A 22,335-nucleotide genomic window follows, 5' to 3' on the forward strand; every position below is an offset into this window, starting at 1 on the left:
TTAGTGTGGCGTGTGCTCAACAGTCAGTTAGTAAGTTAATTAGTTAGTTAGATAGATAGTTAGTTAGCTAGCTAACTGGCTTCCTGAAGAGATTTTAGAGATTATAAAATTTAGCTTTTAGCTAACATCTCCCTTGCACAAACTTGCTTACCTTGGTTTGGTTTTCTTTCTTCTTTGAGTTCCTCATCCAATATTTGATTAGCTCCATACTAAAGTAGTCCAGTCTAGGACTAATACTATTTTAGCTCTGTCGCTCGCTAAGCTTGAGTTTACCCTATACGCTACTGCAGAAACCTTCACAGAAAAAGCTGCAGTAAAAGATCTGGATCTTGTAGGAATTCTTATTTTCCATTTCTGAGTCTCAGAAAATGAAAAAAAAAAATTACTAAAATAATTTAGAAATTAAAAAAACAATCTTATCTGCAATCTCGGATTTGTGTGAAGCTTTTTGTAATTTCTCTTTTGGACCTTCAGCGTTCAAAATAGAATGAGTCAAGCAATTTTATAGCAGTTTTAGTGCATTTAAATTGGACTGTGTTACAGTCCTGTTTTGGTTCTGCTGCACAAGAGACAACAGTGTGTGTGGTTCATGTTTATCCATCTTCTCTCATAATTCAATTAATCAACTAATGCCGAGCAAAACAGCTAGAGTTTTTATTCAGGGTACATATAATGCACAAAAAAAAAAAAAAAATAGAGAGACACACTGAGTAACACAGCCTGGACAAAAAAAGTGTTATTTAGGTTTCATTTAAATTGCAATGACATCTTAACTGTGGCAGTAATTTTCTTTCTTTAAATTGTTTTATTTAAATGTTGTCATAAATAATGGCTATACTTTTACTTTTTTTTAGAATCGAATCCTGGTTGTATCAGCACTACTGTATGTACAGTAGGGAGACAAGTAAATTGAGCCAGTTGTGACTTCTGCAGAAAGCTGATATCCCAAATAGGAGTGTGTGTGTGTGAGAGAGAGAGAGAGAGAGAGTGCGTAAGAGAGAGTGTGAGGGTGTCTCAGGAGAGAGGGATGAAAGGCATATTGAGGATGAGTGAGAGAGCAGCTGCTCACTGTGGGGTCCACAGCAGCTGCTCCTGAACTGCTGCACACCGGTGAACTCCTCTAGAATAGCGGCTACTTCAGTCACATTTGACCCCCAAACACTTTCCCCTATGTTCACGCACTATTGCAGCAGGTCAGACCTTTGCAGAACCAAAAATAAATACTAAACAAACAAAAAAAAAGCATAACGCTGTAACAATATTATTAACTTAATGAATGTGTAAAAATTTGCATGATGCCAATTTTAAAGGTGACCTTTTGCTGAAATCCACTTTTTCTTGTTATTTGTGAAATACAATAGGTCTCTCTGAGTTGTATTTGCATGCTGCACATAAAACTCAACCTCCATTGTCTGCAGTAGCTAGTAAAAGAAAATATTCAGAAATACGAGTCTATAAGTAAAAGCACCTGTTTCTACATCAACCCATGAATAAGTTTTCGTGGCCTCGTCCAACTTGGCTTGTGACCGCCCACAGGCAGCACTGAAGCCAAACAGCGGCACCGTCTCATAAGACAGGAGCTAACAGCGCTAGGAACAGCAAGGCAGTTTGTTCTTGTGTTATTTGTGCAAATATCACATCAGTGTTTTATGCTTTGCCCAGTAATTCAGAGCTAAGGAACAAATGGTTAGAATTTGTCTATAGAACACCTCCAGCGAAGTGGGGTGGATTTTAACTTTCTGGACCTGGAATACCCACCTCTAGATGTTAAAATAGGATCTCCGGTGGATTTAGCATTTTACAGACACTCTAAGGCAGTGCACATGTTGTAAAGTAACAAAGACTAGTGTTAAAGATTAGTGTAAAAATGTCTTTATTTTAAAACATTTCTGCTTGTTGTCCGTCTCGCTGGTGTTGCAATGCTGTTAGTCAATCAGAGGCGATATGTTTGCATTAATGAATATTCATAAGCAAGACCAGAAATTCTGTTGTTTCTTCCCCCCACACCTCCACCAGACTAAAGCAGTGTTATATCGGAACACAAAAAAACAGCTCGCGTGGCATTTATTCATACTAGAGACCACAACTAGAGATTTAAAAAAAGAATGAAAAAACGATGGAATGAGACCTTTAAAGGACAATTTTACAGATATTAAAAAAGTTCAGTGTAACTACACAGTCAAAGTGTCAAGAAAATGTTATTCTGAGCAATACTCTGCTGCTGATGGCAAGCAGACTGCTGATGGCAAGCAGCATGACCAGGATTCGAACCAGTTAGTGCACTGGACCATGTGCCCTTTAGAAATTCAACTTTGAATGGATATTTGAGTACATAAAATTTACAGCCATTTACTTTTATTTAAAAAGTATGTATTTATTTATTTTATTTTATTTTTTTTACAAAAATATAAGTGCTTGCATTGTTATTATGCTATGTACAGTACAATAAAACATATCACATATCCTCGCTTTGAGTCAGAGTGCAAGGTGAGCCAGGAGAGCGGACAGTGTTAAAGGCCTTGCTCAACAGTATCAGCTTACCAGATATGAGTAAGACCAGACCAACCCACAACCCTGAGATCAATAATCCAGTGTTCACACCACCAAGTCTCCAAGCAAAGTGTTTATAACAGTGTTTTAAATTGAGCAAGTGTTATATTTAGGGTTAGGGAAAGGTCACGTTAAGTATGTTTAGTAGATTTTTAACACAAGTGTTCACCGATGGGTATAAAATACACTGATGTGCCAAAGATCATTTGATAGCAGTATTTAAATAGATTGTGAAGTGTTTCCTCAAGGGATGGCTTGGGAATGCCTACACCTGTGTACGTTGTGAGGTGTTATCTTGTGTAGATAATACCAGCCAGTGCGCTCATGGCAAGGTGACATTAATTACTTAATTTGGAGCGAGGCCTGATAGTGGGTACCTGAGAAATGGGAAATCTATTTTTTTATTTTTTTTAAGCTGTTCAGAGATATATCTTTCCTTAATTCGCAGTGTCATCTGTGTAAAATGTTTACATCACAGAAGGCATTACCACCCACAGTGGACAACACAGTGCCTGGTAATTATTGTGACTAGCGGCATTTGACTAAAATTGTCAGTGCAAGCAGACAAGCCACACCCAAACCAATATCTCATCCACATTCAATGCAGGAGGTCCTAAACACATATGTCCCAGGTCAGTGCAGCATTCTGAAGCTTCCATGGGACTTGGCAAAAGTCATGGGACTCGATATTAGTCTCTGCAACATGGTATTCTGTGTACATCCTCTATCCATTCCATTAAAAGTAAGTATCAATACTAACAGTAAGTGTTAATAATAACAAAAGTAATGAAAAAATTATATTAATACATGGTTATCGTTTAAATATCATGCAAAACACACACTCTTGCATTCAGTCAGTCACTGTTTGTGCCCAGCACTAGGAGCTATATTAAGCTCTTGGCACTGAAATTGGAGCTGGCTTCCATTTTGACGCTATAACACCAGACGGTTTCATAATGTCAAACTGGCAGGAGCTTTTCACCCATTTACCTTCATTAAAGGTGTCTGATCGACAGGCCGCCTCAATACAGGGGGCCGGGAGGACAAGCCCTGCAGGATTAAGAGTACTGAGGGGTAGGATGATGGACGAGTGCAGCGTGGAGCAGGTGAGGGATGAATGATGTACAAATGGACATTGGTTGCTTGTATGATCCGGTGCGGAGGAGGTTGTTGGAGTGAAGGTATGGTGCAGTTTCCATCATTCCCTGAGTTCTCTAGAGGACAGGCAGTGTTATAGGGACAGCTATGTATCTGTTGTAGGGACAAGCATGTCCCACAGTGCATTATAAAGAAGGTGGCAGCTTCCTTTGGCCTTAACACTATGACATTAAAACACCAGCCATTGGCTAGAGGGGTATGAAGCCCCCTTGGCACTGAGCTGTGGGGGAGTGGAATTAAACGGTGTTCTCTGAAATGATGGTGCAACTTCCAGTACTTTTAGGATGAGTTGGGGACAAAGAGGTGGAATGGTGATCATCAAAACAAATGATAAGAAACAGTGAATGGACAGGTATCCTGCTAAGTACGTGTTCCAACTGAAAAAAGGAAAACACCACTTTCCACCAAAAAAAACCTTATACCAGGGGTCGACAATTAAGTTCAGCCGCAGGCCAGATAATTTCCAAGCTATTACATGGTGGGCCACAAAAAAAAATTCTGTTTTGGAAAATGAAGTGGAATGGGATGGACCCAATTGCAGAACAGTTGAATCCAAAGCAGGTAACCCCAATAAGAAAAAAAAAAGAATAAATAAATAAATAAACACACTGCTCATCATGCAGGATTGAACCCGTGTCATCAGGGTCGCGGTCCAATACACTACTGCTGCCCTGGCTAGTGAATTAGGACACAGCCGGGAAGAAAACACCCTTATAAGGAGATTGGGAGCCCAAGGACGGGCGGAAAAACGAGAACGGGTTTAAACTAAAGTTACGCTGAGCACGACAGAGAGACAGGGAAGGGGGATGTAAACAAAAGCTCCCCAGAGAAGCATTATATTTTATATTTTTTTCATTGTCGTTCATTATAGTTCATTCATTGATGGAACAATGAATTCAGAATTATACCAGCAACTTCTAAAGAAAAATGTCGGAACATATGTCAGTGAGCTGAACTTCAGGGGAAACTTGGGCCATGCATAAAGACAATGACCCCGAATCACACAAATCGTTTTCCTGTCTTTTATCAAACAAAAATTTTGTGGAAGGACCAGAATAAGCTGTTCATGGGAGGAAACCCACCGAAATAATAGAGATTAAGTTGTTTTGTATAGAGGAATGGGCTTAAATTCTTCCAAGCTGATGTTTGACCACAACTGATCAACAATTTCTAAAAAAACATTTTGTTGCAGTTCCCGCTGTACAAGGAGTTCACACCAGATACTGAACACAAAGGTTCACAGATTTGTAAGTTCGGATAACTTTTCTCAATACTTCTTTCTTAAGGTCGAAAGAAAAGGTTTTTACCAGGAACAAAAACTTTCTAAAAAATAGTGATAACAGTTCCTTAATTTAATCAATATTAAATTCTTAAATTCTGTAGATTTAAAAGGCCAGATTCAGTGAATCAAGCCTCTAGGAACATCTGAATGTTTGAATCAGTTGTCACTGCTCCTGGTTCTGTGCCAGGACAGTATCACTTTAACTTCACCGTTTCCATGCCAAGTCACAAGACAGCAGGTGGCTAACTCTAATAAAGTGATTCCAAGTAGGTGCCAATACTACGACAGAAAAAGAGATCGAGTGAATGGAACAAGTGAATGGTGGGTTAGAGAAGAAGATAGGGAAGGAAGCGAAAAAATCATGGATTGGGAATTGAGGGAAATGCACCTGCACTGAACTGCAATCAGGAGAAAGAAGACTATTGCAAATTTTCCTCATTCAGATGTTGCAAGGAGGTAAATAGAAGGATCTTGTCAGTAGTACACAAACTATTAAGTCATTAATGTATGTATTAATGTCACTGCAAATTCTTCAGCCATCACTTCTGCTGTACTTCTGTCCATTGTGTCCAGAAATTTACCAGTTCTGAGTACTCAACTTACTCAACTGTGACACTTGTGACCTGTGAGACTATATACTTCAAACTTTAGTTACTATTTAGTAATTTACTAATTAATACACAAGACACAGTTTTTTTTTTTTTACAGTTTTACAGTTTTCCTTGTTCTTACTGAATTTTAATTCTTAAGAGGCCATAGTAAAGCTTTACTCAGTCCCACCAAACATTGTGAGAGTAATGCTTACTGGAACTTAGAATTGCTCTTTCACTGATTCAATGTTTCGTTTTAAGTTTCTAGATCAATTCTGCTAAACCATAGAGGTCAGAATCTTGCACAGCAGTGCAGTTTGTGTTCCTGCTCTAGCACTCCCTAAATGAGGTCATTTGATAATTATCTATTGCCTGTGGCAAAACATGTCAGCATGCACTGTCTAATCATTTGAAATGACCCACTTCAAATTTACTGTTGATGGTACAGGAAACCTGCTTCAGAACAGAGCTCCTCAATTCCAGTACAGAAGATCTGAGAACTGCATATAACCCACCACCAATTTGCAGCATATTTAATACTGTATTGAGATACGATTGGCTACTTAGAGGGGGATTAAATCTAGTCTTGGACTACACAGCATTTTTAATGGAGATTTTCCATTTAAAGGAAAATATAGTCCATGAGTAGGATTTACCTCTCTCTGGGAAACTCACTTCAATTCAACCCTTCAATTAGTGCCCAATTTCATTAACTTACTATAATGGGTAGATTACTGTCAAAGTAAATTACAATTGTCCTTAAACAGAACCTTGTGGGGTTCCACAAAACGTAAATGGCTACCATATAAGCCCTAACAGTTTCTTAATTAGGATCTATAAATGAATAATTAAGATACAGCTCTGGAAAAAATAAGAGAGCACTTAAAAATTATGTTTGATTTGATTTTACCAAATTGAAAATAATCAAGATGAAGATGAATGATCACAAGCCATCAAACCAAGCTGAACTGCTGGAATTATTTCACCAGATGTGCAGGCATAAAGTTATCCAAAAGCAGTGTATAAGACTGGTGGAGGAGAACATGTCAAGATGTATGAAATCTGTGATTAAAAACCAGGGTTATTCCTAGAAATGTTGATTTCTGAACTCTTAAATGATTATGAATATGAACTTGTTTTCTTTGCATTATTTGAGGTCTAAAAACTTTGCATCTTATTTGGTATTTCAGCCATTTTACATTACATTACATTTGGCAGACGCTTTTGTCCAAAGCAACTTACAATAGTGAAGTACAGAAGTAATAGAAGTTAAAGGTAAAAACATCTTTAGATAGGGCCTAAAGGAGGTCAAAGGGAAATAATGGGATAGAGGAGTGAAGGAGGGGAAGAAGGAGATGAGGTCAGAAATAGTTAGTTACTTTGAAGAGCTCTGTCTTCAGGAGTTTCTTAAAGATAGCGAGAGATTCTCCTGATCTGGTAGTGGAAGGAAATTTGTCACTTTCTGCAAACAAATGCTCTAAATGACAATATGTTTATTTGGAATTTCTGAGAAATATTGTCTGTAGTTTATAGAATAAAAGATCAATGTTCATTTTATTCAAACATAGTAAAAGAACTGTATATCTGGTTGAATTGTCTGTGATAATCAACTATGTATGTTACACATTCTACGAATAAATATAAGCCTGAGAAAAAATAATGATTTCTCATATTCCTGTAATTTGATTAAAAATTTTTTCTGCATGTGTTGCTGTGTCTGAGTCTGTTGCTACAGGATCTGGTGTTGCTCCTGATGATCCAGGTTTAATTATAAAGCATCCGTGTCAGAGCCCTGCCCCACTGCAAGCGATCTGAAAGTATGCAACTATTCCAGGACCTGAAAGATAACAGCAGAGCACCTGCGACACATTATCAACTCTACACACGCACAAGCACATCTTTCTCACTGCCTACCGAACTGCCACACACTATGCACTTTCTGTCACCACTTGTAGCTCAGAAATGTGTATTAGTGGGAAATGTCCAATTGTTCTGAGCATTGTTACTTTAATAATTGCTTAAAAACAAACATTTGACACAGCATTGCTCCTTACAAGTATCGAAATAGTAGCTGCGAGCTGCCTATGGGTAAAAAGAAGATGGAAAATCAATCAGAGCCATTGTATAAATATTGGCCACAGCCAGAACAACTGTTCTGTGAAACTATCTAAAGAAGAAAGTCATCACTGGTGTACTAAGTAACAGATGGCGAACCGTCAGAACAAGCAAAACCACAGCAGTTGATGACAAAAACATTGTGAGTGCTGTAAAGAAACACCCTAAAACAACTGTTACTGACATCAGCAACAACCCCCAAAGGGCAGGAGTAAAGGTACCACAATCTACTGTTCGCAGAAGACTTTACCCATGTGGTTGAAAGACTAAAATTGGGGGAAGTAAGGATCTGCTTATGATCACAAACATACCAGCTTATCTGTGAAACACAGTGGAGGTAATCTCATTGCGTGACTTCTTCTGGGACAGGCTCATTCATTTTCATTGATGTAAAATTAACTCAGAAGTCTACAGATTAGTTTAAAGAAAGATGCAACCAAACTGACTGTTAGATTCATCATCATGCAGCAAGATAATGACCCAAAACCCACTGTCTGCAAAAGCATCACAGAAGAAGAATGCAGAAGTTTAGTGATTTCAGTGGGTCACAGACTTGATGCAGTAACTGCAAGAAAAGGATTTTCTACTAAATATGAAATATGGGAGGGTTCAGATAAAATATTCTGTCTTCTGAGATGTAAATAAAAACTAAAAGGTTGATAATTTGCTTCATATTAATATATTAATGTCAATCCCAAATGCTTTCAGTCTACAGCAGAAATAAAAGGATTGGCCTCTCTGTTCCAATACTTTTGGATAAAAACTGTATGTGTTCCATTTACCTCTAAAGGAGGATGTTAAAGCTGGGAATGACAACACATTCAAGTTGACGCCATTCCAGGTAAACATTCAGATATTTGTAGACTGTTTCAAAACTTTTCCAAAGAACAGTTAGCTGAAGACTTTGGCGATTACCACAACAGTTGTATGGCAAATATGTTCCACTTTTTAAGCCCAATATATATTTGGTAGCATTGTCCCAAGTTAGCATTGTTAGCAATACCAGTTGATGTATATTATATGTTATTTCGCTTCACCCAAACACCATGCAAACATGTCCGTATGTTTAACTGTGTACAACTGATTTGATAAGACAGTTGCTAATGTGCAGTAATTAGGGAAATCTGTACCAGGTTTGCATGGCACCTGTTTGGCATTAATGTGTCATTCAGCCCCGCCCTATATTGGTATTGGCAATTGGAGATCAGTGATCAAAATCATCAAAAACATCAAAAACACTGATCAGTCCATCTTTACTAAACAGACAACAACAAGCATTTTGATCCACTGAGATGTTTCCTTAAACAAATGACACATTTAAGCTCTCTTTTACCCTCTGTGCCTCTCTTACCACTCTCAAAAGCTCTAACTCTCACACACGCCCGTCACCCAGCGGGGGACCAATTTTACAAAGGTAATTTATGTGGGTCTCTCAGGTCTGCAACTGGATATCTGTCAAATGCCACTAGTGTAATCTGTAGCCTCAGTGGACATTCCGACTGAGAGCACTGAAAGTAAGACCACGCAAACACACACACCCAACTGCTCTGAGATTCTCCTGATCACACACACATCTGCGTGCACCTGTGAAACTTATCAACTGTAGCATACTCACAAACACACAGTTAAACTGTTTATATCTTACTTCGGATTCCACTAAATGGAACTCTTATCAGAGCTGAAGGAGGTCTTTTGAAGGACTCGATAAAATATTACTATTATTAGTTTAGACAAAAAAGCCAATAAAGCTTTGGCGAACCATTACTGTTAATGTGAAGTGCATTATACACTGCCTGGCCAAAAAAAAAGTCGCCACCAAAACAAGGTCACACACTCATATTTGGTTGGACCCCCTTTAGCATAGATTGCAGCACGTAATCGCTGTGTCATTGTTTCGATAAGCTTCTGCAATGTCTCAAGATTGATTTTAATCCAGTGATGCATTCATTTTTCACTAAGATCTTGCAGCATTAATGATGGCAGAGTCTTACCGCTGCACAAAGCCTTCTCTCCAGCACATCCCAAAAATTCTCAATGAGGTTAAGGTCTGGAACAATGGATAAGGATGTGTCCCAATACTTTTGCGGAAATAATTTATTCCTGTAGACTCTTTAAGGTATCAAGTGTTTATAAGATGTGTGTAAATAAGCTCTTTTCCGATTAGCTGCCTTCTATTGTGCCACTTTCTGAAAGTAGTTTGGACTGAATGGTGGTTTTAGAATAATGAATTTTAAAATAGGCTTGTTTTTTGTAGACTAGTTTTCGTGTTTAGACTGTATGGACTAGGGAGAGACGAGTATGTTTGTATTTATTTAATGATTTAGTAAAATATTTTACTACAAAATATGTTTTTAGCATGGTAAAATTTTGAGTAGTCCTCTTGGTAAAGTACAGACAGTACCTGTAACTTTATCATTCTTTTAATTTGGCACAAAAGAAAAACATTAAAAAGCAAAAGCATTTCTGCTTTTATCAGTAGCAATGTATAGTCTGCAGCCAAGGTGGGCTGCATTTCTTGCCTGCTACCTTACAGAAGGCTGTTCTAAAGAGAAGCACTCGTCATATACTGCCTAGAAATTCAGCCTACATTCTGAGTGATTTTGATGATGCAACTGATGTATCCTTCCGGCCTTCGATTACCACCATTTCACTGCACACATGAAACACAAATGATATCACCATTTAACCTGTTCCATATGTGCAATCAATAGGCTACTTAGGCAGTCTTCTTAGGACAGTCCTACATAGGATCACCCCCCTAAACTCTTACCCCACCCCCACCACCTTGACTACAGCCTAGAATGAAGGTAGTGGTTCCACATTATTCTGAAGGTTCTATAACTAAATGCTGTTCAACTACATCCAACAAAATCCCAAAATTAAATCCCTGGGTTCTTTCATTTATACTCTTTCACTAGAAAAAAATAAGTCGCTTTAATCTAATGGGATTAGCTAAATAAAGAGATCAATTAGTCCCTGAAAAGAGGTAACACATGGCCACACACACTCACACACTTTTCTTCCATCATTCAGCAGAATGTTTAATTAGTGAACAGTTTCGTCTTTCTTCCCCAGGCTGCCTCTGAGGGCTGTTCTGAGGAAGTGGCTCGTTATGCAGCTAAATAGAGCCATGCAAGTCCTGAGTAAACAACAGTTAACCTACGGAAGAAGCTGATCATGTTGGAGCACAGCCCTGAGAGTAGTACAGAAGCCAAAGCTGCATAAAACAGACAAGCTGCTTCTGGAATCTCTCGTTTTGCTCCTGTTTTTTATGGGTGGTCCAGGCTTAAAAGAAGCTGTTCACCTTGAAAATCCATTGGATTTCCACCAGATTTAAACTAACAGGAACACTACACCAGCTTTCATGCATTTCCCAACACGATGAAACAACGAAACAATGACCTCGTTCCTTGTACACAGCAGCAGTTTAACTGCGAGTACTCGCATTTGCTCACTAAGTAAGTGTTTTCACTCCATTCATTTTACTACAGGGTGTTTCCACACCTATAGTTGGATCCTATGGTCGGGATCTGTTGATCAGTTTGTTTACTTGAAGCGTTTTCTCCCACTGTTTGGTTTGGTTTCACACAGGCATAAACCTAAGCGCATCAAAAAGCGTAATCAATAAACCATTCTAGCACATTGAGTCCTTGATTGGTCCTGATTGGTCAGAGCTGTCTGCCACGGGAGCAAGAAAGTAAATATAACGATAAGATTCTGTGTTCCAATGCGTATATCAGTATAGTAGGGCTACAACTAATGTTTATTTTGGTAACTGACGAATCTAATGATTATTTTTTTTCAATTAATCGATTAGTCAACGATTATTTCTGCCATGTCCTTTATCTCTTAAAACGTTAGTAACAGCTAATCATGAGATTTAAATGGAACTTAAATGTCTGGATGTTGTTTAAATGTGGAAAGTACTGATATTTACGGTGGCCGAGAAAGCCCAGCGCAGTGCAAATTGAAAAGCGCTGCAAAAGCACAAAACACATCCATCAAAATTGCAACACAGGCGCAGCAAATAGAAAAACGCGCTGCAACTAGAAAAACGCGCTGCAAATAGAACCACAACACAACGGAAGTGAGTCACAACACAACGGAATTTTCCCGGGGGACCTTAAAAGATGCTGTACCAGCTGTATACAAAGGACAGTAAGTGGCAAACAAGCTTCTGAAAAGTAAGTTATGTTTATTATCTGTGATTACCACGGTTGTGTGCATATTATTAAAAGTTCTGCTTCACAAAACGCCTTGTTTGCCACTTATTGTCCTTTGTACACACAGTGAAGTCCGAGACGTTACTGAAGACGCAGCTTAGCTGGTACAGTATCTTTTAAGGTCCCCTGGGAGAATTCCGTTGTGTTGTGACTCACTTCCGTTGTGTTGTGGTCCTATTTGCAGCGCGTTTTTCTATTTGCAGCGTGTTTTTCTATTTGCTGCGCCTGTGTTGTAATTTTGATGGATGTGTTTTGTGCTTTTGCAGCGCTTTTCAATTTGCACTGAGTTGGGCTTTCTCGGCCACCGTAGATATTTAATAAATAAATATGTAATAATAATCTGTTGTGTTTGGGCACTTTTGGAGACACAGACTATGTCGAGAGTAAACTGTGTGAGCAAGGCAATTACCCATTGCGGTTCTGTCACCAGCACTTCCTCCCACAGCATTTGTACTGTTACAAATAAATGATTAGTCAACAATAATATTTGTAGTCGACAAATTTAAATAACTGACATTGCCGATTATATCGACTAATTGTTGCAGCCCTACTGTAAAGTGTGATGCCGCTTTAACACAGCATGCTAAATATGTGCTGCTGTGCTTCCAAACACAGTGTTTTTAATGGAATTTGCAGCACAGAGTGTGCGTGTAAACAGCATCAAGCAGCAGAGAAAGTGATTGTTCATAGCTGTGGTAATTAGCATTATCTGGCTGATATATCAGATTAAACTGTGCCTTGTCAGCAGTTTAGCTCAAATAAAAGAAGTGTATTTCATAGCTGGTTCGGATCAAGATCAGATCATGTCCTCACCAAAAGCGAACCAAATAGTGCTGGTGTGAAAAAAACCCTCAAAAACAATTCTTGTTCAGGCTTAATGTAGTTAGCCTGGAGCCATCTAGCTAAAGCCAAGTAGAAACTGGCTCAGGTACAATGCTACATAAGCAACTGCTGTGCTGCTAACAGTGCTGGTATAGACCTACTTCAAACAGAGAAATCAGAACAGCCAACTCAGACTTCATCTGCTTACGCATCCATGCATCTTTAAACTAAAGAAAAAAACAGAATTACAACTGAAGAGAGCTGCAGAGACAAAAGAGAGTGTGTTAGACAAAGTTGCCAGGTTTGCGGTTTTCCTGCCAAATTAGGCTTGTTCTTGTTCAGAAATTCAGTTGCGGATAAAAATTCAGGGGTGGCGGGGTGATTTTTTTTTTGGGCTACATTTAAAAATTACTACAGTAAGTAAGTAAAAGTCTTGTTTTTGCTAATTATGTTACTATTAAATGTTGTTGACTGTGATATAAAACTGTTATAAAAGACCTAATGAAACACTAATGGTACAATTTTTGTTGGACCTGGCAACCCTGGTGACAGAGTCCTTGCTAAAACCAGGATAAAGCCTTGGTTAGCTTTTTCTTGCTAACAGGTAAGATATGTTTATAACTAGCTAGAAAAAAGCGGCCAGACTATCATTGCTGTGGATTTTGTATGTATTTGTGTTACAAAAGACAACAGAACACCTGTGGTAAATGTAGAGCAAACTAGTAGGCTAGCAGTTAGCATGCTAACACTGTATTTTGCCTCTGTTGTTTCAATTTCAAGTGCTATTCTCCTATTCTTCTTATTGAATTATTCCTTTATTTATTATGTCAAAAAGTGAAATGGACAAAAACAGAGATTGGAGTGGAGTGTTTTTGACTGACAGCTCTGGTATTTAACTTGCTAGCTCTCTTATAATACTATAACTTACATTTCTGAATTTTGAGGAATGAATGTGAGAAGAAACAAACTGTTGATTCGAACTACATTGAAGCTTCCTCTCTTTTTCTCTCTCACTCTCTCTCTCTCTAGAATCATTAAGCTGCATTGCAGACATTACTGCATTCTGAACTATAATTAGACTGTCCATGAGTGGAGAACAGGGAGGGGGCTGTCTCTGGGTGAGTCTCTGTCACTTTACCCACCACCTCACACTTTCAACACCACTTTAAACTCCTCTACTCCACTCCAACTTGCTAGTTAAACTCTTTGCTCTATACAGCATTCACAAAACATGTCATAATTTGATTTATTCCACTGCAGAGGAGGCCCCTTCCAGTGAGAAAGAGCAAGCTATTGCATTCGGCTCTTGTTGAATTTTAAAATAATATTTTTATAATTCTATTTTTTTTTTATTATCTTATCTTGTCTCTGCTTGTATCCCTGATGCAGATGTGGTAGATATGGAGTCACTCTTGGAATGTGAGAAGGTTTAAAATTAGTTTTTCTTTTTATTAAAGGATATGGATTCATGGGGTCCACATTTAATATAGTCATTTGTTTCTTAATTGTCATAATTTCATGACGAATAGACCAATAGAAATGTCCCCAAATTATGTGGAATAAAGTCATTTTACACTGGTTTCTTAAACAGTCACTATCCAATGAAAAACAAGTATCTCCATATTTGTCGATTTTTAGTTTTCCACATAATTTAAACACACAAACTGTCCCGTACACTTTGTAATAAAAATATGTTAAATATGTTAATGAAAGAATCAACATAAATTCTCCAAATTAACCTGAAATAAAGTCTTTCAACACTGAGTTTCTCTCCTGTACAGTTGCTGTTTTGCAGATACATGTTTTTTCATTGGACAATGACAATATGTTTTTTTTATATAGATTGCCATTGTATTTATATTGTTGCTGTCGTGCAAAAAACTTTTAATTTTTCACTTTCTGATTTAATTCTTGGAGTTGTTCCTTACAGTCCAAATTCCCTGACCAAAAATAAAAATGCTCCAAAATTCTTTTTTTATTCCTTCTTCGGTAAAATTGCTGTTTTGGAGGAACACTCCTTCAAGTTAAGCTCAGCTCGACAAGCACTCAACAGTCTTAAAGCTCCTGTACATAACTAGCTAGAAAAAAGCGGCCAGACTATCATTGCTGTGGATTTTGTATGTATTTGTGTTACAAAAGACAATCAGCTCCTGTACATAAATAAATTTACGCACATGCATGAACTTCTAGTTTGGCGTGTTTATGAGTAGACTAATGTGCTATATTCAGCAAACCTATATTCACAGCTGCAGGATTAGGACTTTCCAAACACATATGCTGCAAATATAATGCAGCAAAGCACGGTGGGATATAAAATAGGAACGTCTTCATCCTACACCATCTAACACGAGCCAACTATCTGCCAGCACACACACTCCAGCTTTAGTGCAGGGTCTCTGTCTGTGTGTGTGTGTGTGTGTGTGTGTGTGTGTGTGTGTGTGTGTGTGTGTGTGTGTGTGTGTGTGTGTGTGTGAGAGTAAAAGACAGAAATAGTGAGTGAATTATTTAACCATTACTACAACCATTGCACTTTTTTCAGTTTATTTTTCTGTTCTATCTCAAGTTGAAAATATTAGCTTAATGCCACACATGGCATTTTAATTTAATTTTATTTTACTTATATAATATTATAATACTTATTTCTAATTTTCTCCCATGTTTCTCTTTAATTTAGCTTGGCCGATTATCCCACCCTTTCAGCTGGTAGTAAGCTGTATTTCTCCCATCACTACTTATGCCCCAACACAAGGAGAGTGAAGCGTAGCACATGCATCCTCCGATACATGTGAAGTCAGTCACCGCCTCTTTTCTAACTGAGTAGCAGCGACTCTGGTCAGATACATCAGCTTACAGACGCCTTGTGCTGATTTACATCACCCTTGGGAGTGATGAGGGGAAAGAGCGCCATCTACCCACCCAGAGAGAACAAGGCCAATAGTGCTCCGGCAGCTGATGGCAAACTGAATGACTGGAATTCAAACAACCATATTATTAAAAAATAGATGTATATAAAATTTATATAGTTTGTAATTTATAGTGTTACAAGTCTTGTATAGTGTAATGTGTTTGCCCACTTAAGAAATTTGAATCCCAGTCTGCCACAGGGACTATATACCACCCATTAGTATGTAGTAGTAGAGTATTAAAAACAGTATTGTCTCCCATGACTTTTGCTATGTCCCATCTAAATACGACTGCACTGACCTGTGGGGTATGTGTGGGGCCTCCTGCAATAAATGTGAATGTATTTTTGCCAATATGGCTTGTCTATAGTACATACAGACAATTCTAGCCAGACACCACCTGTCACGATTATTACCACAAACTGTGTTACTGTCCATTTCTATGATGTATCCCTGGTACATCTGACAACCACTATCAGAGCACACTTGAACTCGTTTTTTTTCACACTATAAGGTGCATCGGATTATAAGGCACACAATCAATAAACATATATTTTCTGGTGTATTTTCATACATAAGGTGCATTATGCGACACTAATAAGGAACAGGGGTGGCGCTATGTTTTTCTTCTAATTCAGCTATGCTAAGTTAAGTAAACAAAACTGCAAAAAAAAAAAACATTTCCTTTTAAAGTGAAACAAGTGCTGGATATATCCCTACACAGATGTTCCTCCTGAAAATGTTTATTTGGGTGAGTAAAGCCACACTGAGGAACCCTGAGTTTACTGAAAAGCCAGGGGGATAAAAGCTAGCAGTTCATCCAATATAGCTTGTTTTAACATGCTAAGAATGCAGGCTTTAGGCCCATAGTACTATCCTCTGAATGGCAAAAGTGCTAGCGCTTAGTGTAGTTAGCGGGTAATGCAAATGTTGCTCCAGCAGTGGTAGCCAGGGTTAGCAGACTTAGGCTTCAGACTGATAACACTCACCTCTGAACAGAAAAGGTACTAGCGCTTAGTGTAGTTAGTGGCTGCAGTCTTGGTGCTAAAGAGGTTAAATGAAACTCTATAAACTCTATAAAAGTATAATGCTGCACTTCAGCAGTGTGGCTTCACTGCTCCTTACAACCTGACTGGTCACATTCATACAAAGATTTTTGGGAAAATTAAAGGATATTAAATGAAAAATACGGAAAGTGAAACATACGATAATTCATTGTCTTGTCTTGTAATGTCATGAACATGCTGTGCAGTCTTCAACCTCACTCATCCACTATGCAACACCAACCACTAGTGTAGCGTGTATAATAATCATCAATAGAAATAAACTATCATCTTAATATTTTTAAATATTATTTATTATTGTTTTAATGAAACTCCTGGCTGTGGTGATATCTAAAATACTGTACAGTTTGGCACTACCTAGCAACTACCCATGCAGTCTACCTTAACAAGCATACAGCTCTGGAAAAAAAATAAGAGGCCACCTAAAAATGATGAGTTTCTTGGATTTTACCAAACTGAAAACCTCTGTAATATAATCAAGAGGACAATGAAGCTGAACTGCTTAAATGTTTGCACTAGGAGTGGCAGAAAGTTATCTAAAAGCAGTGTGTAAGACTGGTGGAGGAGAACATGCCAAGATGCATGAAAACTGTGATTAAAAACCAGGGTTATTCCCCCAAATATTGAGGAATGACCCCTTAAAACTTTATGAATATTAACTTTTCTGCAAATAAATGCTCTAAATGACAGTATTTTTATTTGGAGTTTGGGAGAAATGTTGTTTATAGTTTATAGAATAAAACAACAATATTCATTTTACTCAAACATATACCTATAAATAGCAAAATTAGAGAAACTGATTCAGCAACTGATGTGGTCTCCATGTGAAAAAATAAAGTTAAAAAGAGCTCACTGAATCCCAGTATGATTCTGTAATAGTATGTCACCTCTGTAAAAAAAAAAAAAATCCCTCACAGATATTTCAATAGCAACTGTGAGTAGTACAACTGAAATTTGAATATCTTTAGGAACCACAGTAACTCAGACCACAAAGAGTGGGGTCACCGAGTTCTGATGCGCATATTATAATCATACTATTAGAACTGCAAAGGGGGGACCGACTCTATACTAATGACTACTAAAAAAAGCATGGATTTTTTGACAGCTGTAGGTGTAATAATATGCACATGTCCCAATACTTTTGTCCATAGAGACAATACATTCCAAACTGTATGGCTTTTCATAGCCTTCTACATGTGGAATTCCACACCAGAGCTGCTTCCTTAACATACAGGGCCAAACACAGTCTGTATATAGTATTTAAAGGAGACTCAAGCCAGTTCTGTTCAGAGTTTGTTGTGAGGTCCAGGATGAACCTTTGAATGTCCCGTTCGGCAGAGTGCTGAGACTTTCTGATGCTGAATGTGGAATGCAAGGCCAAGCCCTTCAAAGGAATCTGTGTGTGTTTTAAAAGGCGAGTGGAAATATCACATACACAGTATGTCACATAGATCAAGTCGTTTACTAATAACTGTGTTCACAAGCTTTAGAGCATGCTTAGATCTGCTTAAACCTATATAGAGCTCTGGAAAAACCTAAGAGAACACTTCCATTTCTGAATCACTTTCTCCGATTTTGCTATTTATAGGTATATGTTTAAAATGACAACATTTCTCCCAAATTATCCCAAATAAAAATATTGCCATTTAGAGAATTTATTTGAAGAAAATGAGAAATGGCTAAAATAACAAAAAAGATGCAGAGCTTTCAGACCTTAAATAATGCAAAGAAAACAAGTTAATAATCATTACGTTTTAAGAGTTTAGAAATCAATACTTGGTGGAATAACCCTGGTTTTTAATCACAGTTTTCATGCATCTTGGCATGTTCTCCTCAACCAGTCTTACACACTACTTTTGGATAACTTTATGCCACTTCTGGTGCTAAAATTCCAACCGTTCAGTTTGGTTTGATGGATTGTGACCATTCATCTTTCTCTTGATTATATTCCAGAGGTTTTCAAATTGGTAAAATGAAAGAAACTCATCATTTTTCCAAAGCTATATAAGGAATGATAAGCCAAGTCAGGTGTTAACATATAAACACCTGTTGCAACATTGTTGCTGTAATACAAAAAACATATCTGCTAAATTTTTACTTTACTTTACTTTATTTTAATGAAATCTATGCCAAAAAACGTCCTTGCAACATTTGTATTTATGCGTCATTAAATTTTGACAGTTTAAGTAAGAACAATGGCCAGATTTCCATAATTTTAAAAAGTAAAGTAGTTTTGACGTGACAATGACGAAGTGCATGCTATAGTCTACACTTTCAGCACATATACAAACTACTATGTATATACACATATATATATTATTTTTTCCCCCAATATATATAATTTCAATATTGATATGAACAACATCAAAGGACAACTGCAAGATTTACATGACATCAAAAATTTAAAAATGTAGATGCATAGTTTTTACGTGGCAGAGCATCTTGGCATCCAAGTTGAGACTCAACTCTTTCAACTCATTGACTCAGATCTTGTTTAGCTTAACATTATTAAATTGTCCACGTAGAGTTTTCAATGGTAACTCACCATTGGCCCTACACAACTTTCCTTGGTCTAAGACTAAGTCTATTCTTAATCCACATCTAGGAAAGTGCCCTAAAAGTGATCAAACCGTGGTAACAGAGAGAGTGTGCTGTTTTGAGAGTTTTGAGAGTGCATTAACCCCCTGCTTACCTGGTAAATGAGCACTTTGAAGTTTTTCCTCTTGAGCAGCTCGTGCTCGTTGTTCTCCAGCTTCTTGATCTGACCGACCTGCTTATCCAGGTCCGCTCGGACGCCTTTCACGTTGGTGTTCACCTTGCGCACCTTGTCCAGGAGCTTGTTGACCGTGTGGGCCGTGCTGACGTGGTTCTTGGTCAGCTTGTTGAGCTCGCTGGTGATGCTGGTCACGCTCTTCTCCATGTTCTCCTGCCGGCTCTCCAGACTGTTCTGGGTGAGCTGGATCTGGTCGACTACGCCAATGATTTTGTCCAGAAGAGAAAGGACCATCATGCCAGCGGCCTGGGCCTCGGACCTCTGCGCCTCGTCGCTTCCACCGCTCTCCAGGCCTGTGCCCAGCACCAGGTTGGCTTCTTTTGGAGGGTTCTCTTGGTCTTCATCATCGGACGTGTTTTTGCGGTTGGTGACCGGGGTGGTCAGTGAAGTTTTGGCTGCGGCCGTCACCAAGACCACCTCTTCGTCATCGTCCGAGATTTCGGAGAGGGCTATGCGATCCAACTTGAGGTTTGTGTCAGCCATGGCCGGGGTTCAAGTGTAAGGTGTCCACGCAGACAAACTTACACACACACTCTCCAGTGGGCTTGCAGATGGAGGTCTAAAGCGCACACATACACACAGTCACACAGGCCGGTGTGTGGGAAGGCCGAGTCGGTCCTGGGGTAAAAATAAAGTACTAAAAAAAGACCAGAATGACAGCAGACACCGACAAGTGAAGACTAGAGGGAATCCGACTCGCACTTTTCTTCTTTCCTTGTCTTGCTGTTTTTTTCCCACACTTCTTTAACTTTAACAAGTCTTTTACCAAACACGAAAACTATCTACCGTCAATAAAAAAGATCCTTCACTCTTTCCTCCACCTTTTCCCTCTTTCCCTCTCTCTCTCCCTAACCCCTAGAGCCCCTCTCCAGGCGAATCTGTCCCCGGGACGCTGGCCAGTCTCTCTCAGCACCTCTCAGCAAGGCGTGTGTGTATGTGAGTATGTGTGTGAGTGTTTGTGTGTTAAGAGTGCCCTCCTGTCAAATGCTCTCCTACCCTTCCATGCCCCTCCTCCAAACATGCTCATTTACTGTAATGCCACGGCCACACTGCCCATCACAGGACTGACTCCACCCACCATCTGCAGCCTAGCAAAGACAACAATCAGAGAGAGCGGCACAATTACGCAAACAGGCATTCTTACACATTTAGAACATCTACAAATATATACTAACATACTTCATCTCTTACATACCCCAGGGTTCAAACATTTTTAACCAATAGATTTTTCAATGCCTTCAGGGCAAAATTTTAAAGCATTAGTGTGATAATAAATGTGTGTCAGATCATGAGAGCTCCACTGTGTAGGCTTTTTTTTTATATATATAATTTTATTTCAAATTTCCCCCTATCACTAGTAATGCCCCAACACACCAGGAGGGTGAAGACTTGCACATGCCTCCTCCGACACATGTGAAGTCAGCCACTGCTTCTTTTCGAGCTGTTGCTGATGCAGCATTGCCGAGCAGCCAGCGTGCTTGGAGGAAAGCGCAGCACTTCGGTTCCGGTACATCAGCTCACAGACGCCCTGTGCTGCGAACATCACCCTAGGAGTGATGTGGGGAGAGAGCACCATCTACCCACCAGGAGGGAGCAGGGCCAATTTTGCTCCCTCTGAGCGACCTGCGACCTCCCGCACATACTGGCAGCGCTTTAGACCGCTGGACCACTCGACGCCCATAACTGTGTAGGCTTAATACTCCTATGTGGAGCATCGTTTGCTCGAGTGGAGAGCAAACAGCAGCTTTTGCTGTTTTTTGCAGCTATAGCTGCACAGCTGCACCAAGAGATGTGTGGGTACAAGAGAGAAGGGCATAGCGCATGCGCAAAAGCAAAAAGACGCATTAATTACCATTCACACTCATGTCACATGTTCATGGATCGGATGCGTATCCGGTTTAGGAGCACATATGAAAATGACTTTTGTAAAAATCTGATCTAAGCCACATTGAGCAAAAAATCTGATTTGAGTCAATTTAGCCTGGTGATGTGAACATAGCCTTTGAGTTGTTAAAGGAGTAGAAGATGAGCTAATATAATTTTAAACTCACAGTATGATTAGTGCATTACTTTTATACTCTCGTAACTTTTAAGAAGATCTCTGATCATTTAGGCGTAAACAGGGTCTAAATATGTCTAAATGTTTGTGAACACCCTTTCAAAAGTGTAGCAGATGTGCAAATGCATGCACACACTTGCTTATCTTCTCCTGTAAAGGAGCAGTACCAATAAAATTATCCCCATTATACCTAAAGCCAGGTGTGGGGTAGAGGGGTATAAAGCCCCACTGCATTGAGCTGTGGAGCAGTGGAACTGTGTTGTCTTGAACGATGGAGCTCCATACAATTATTATTTTTTAAATGACTCATGCTGACCCACTGATGTAAATACTATGATATCTAGTGGAAGACCATCCCAGTCCCAGGCAGCACAGACCCTCAAACAAAAGCAGGATAAACTTTAATAGCTTTGGTTTAGGAAGAAACTAAAAATTTGCACATCCCCCCACATTTAATATTTGTTAAGCAACTAATGAACCTTACATAAATACATATAATCCCCCTCAAATCTAACCATGTGAACATGTCCATAATTAAAATAATTAATTCAATATTGCACTAGGGTTGTGTTTTGGTAAGAATTTACATAGGTTGAGATTAAATGTATCATGATATATTGTGATACTGTAATCAAGATGAAATAGTGTGGTTGTTTGAATCAAATTTTATACATCATATTATATACAAACGTTATATATAATACGGTTATTAATATACTGTATTATAAGGCGCACCATCAAGGAATTTCTATTTTCATACATAAGGTGCACCGGATTATAAGGCGCATTTTATGTG

General features: G+C 38.7%; 2 protein-coding genes across 2 annotated transcripts in view; both read right to left on the reverse strand.

The window, feature by feature from the left end:
* The window catches only part of cavin1a (caveolae associated protein 1a), a 37,530-nt gene extending 17,093 nt beyond the window's left edge, over positions 1–20,437 (reverse strand). Inside the window, exon 1 of the mRNA XM_007256270.4 lies at positions 19,400–20,437. Coding sequence (XP_007256332.3) covers positions 19,400–19,963 — 564 coding nt within the window. The 5' untranslated portion in view covers positions 19,964–20,437. The remainder of the gene's footprint in view (positions 1–19,399) is intronic.
* atp6v0a1a (ATPase H+ transporting V0 subunit a1a) overlaps positions 1–22,335 on the reverse strand; it is a 130,503-nt gene that overhangs the window by 72,915 nt on the left and 35,253 nt on the right. The gene's annotated exons all lie outside the window — the stretch shown is intronic.

Source organism: Astyanax mexicanus, chromosome 19 (genome assembly GCF_023375975.1).
Source record: "Astyanax mexicanus isolate ESR-SI-001 chromosome 19, AstMex3_surface, whole genome shotgun sequence".
NCBI classification, from domain to species: domain Eukaryota; kingdom Metazoa; phylum Chordata; class Actinopteri; order Characiformes; family Acestrorhamphidae; genus Astyanax; species Astyanax mexicanus.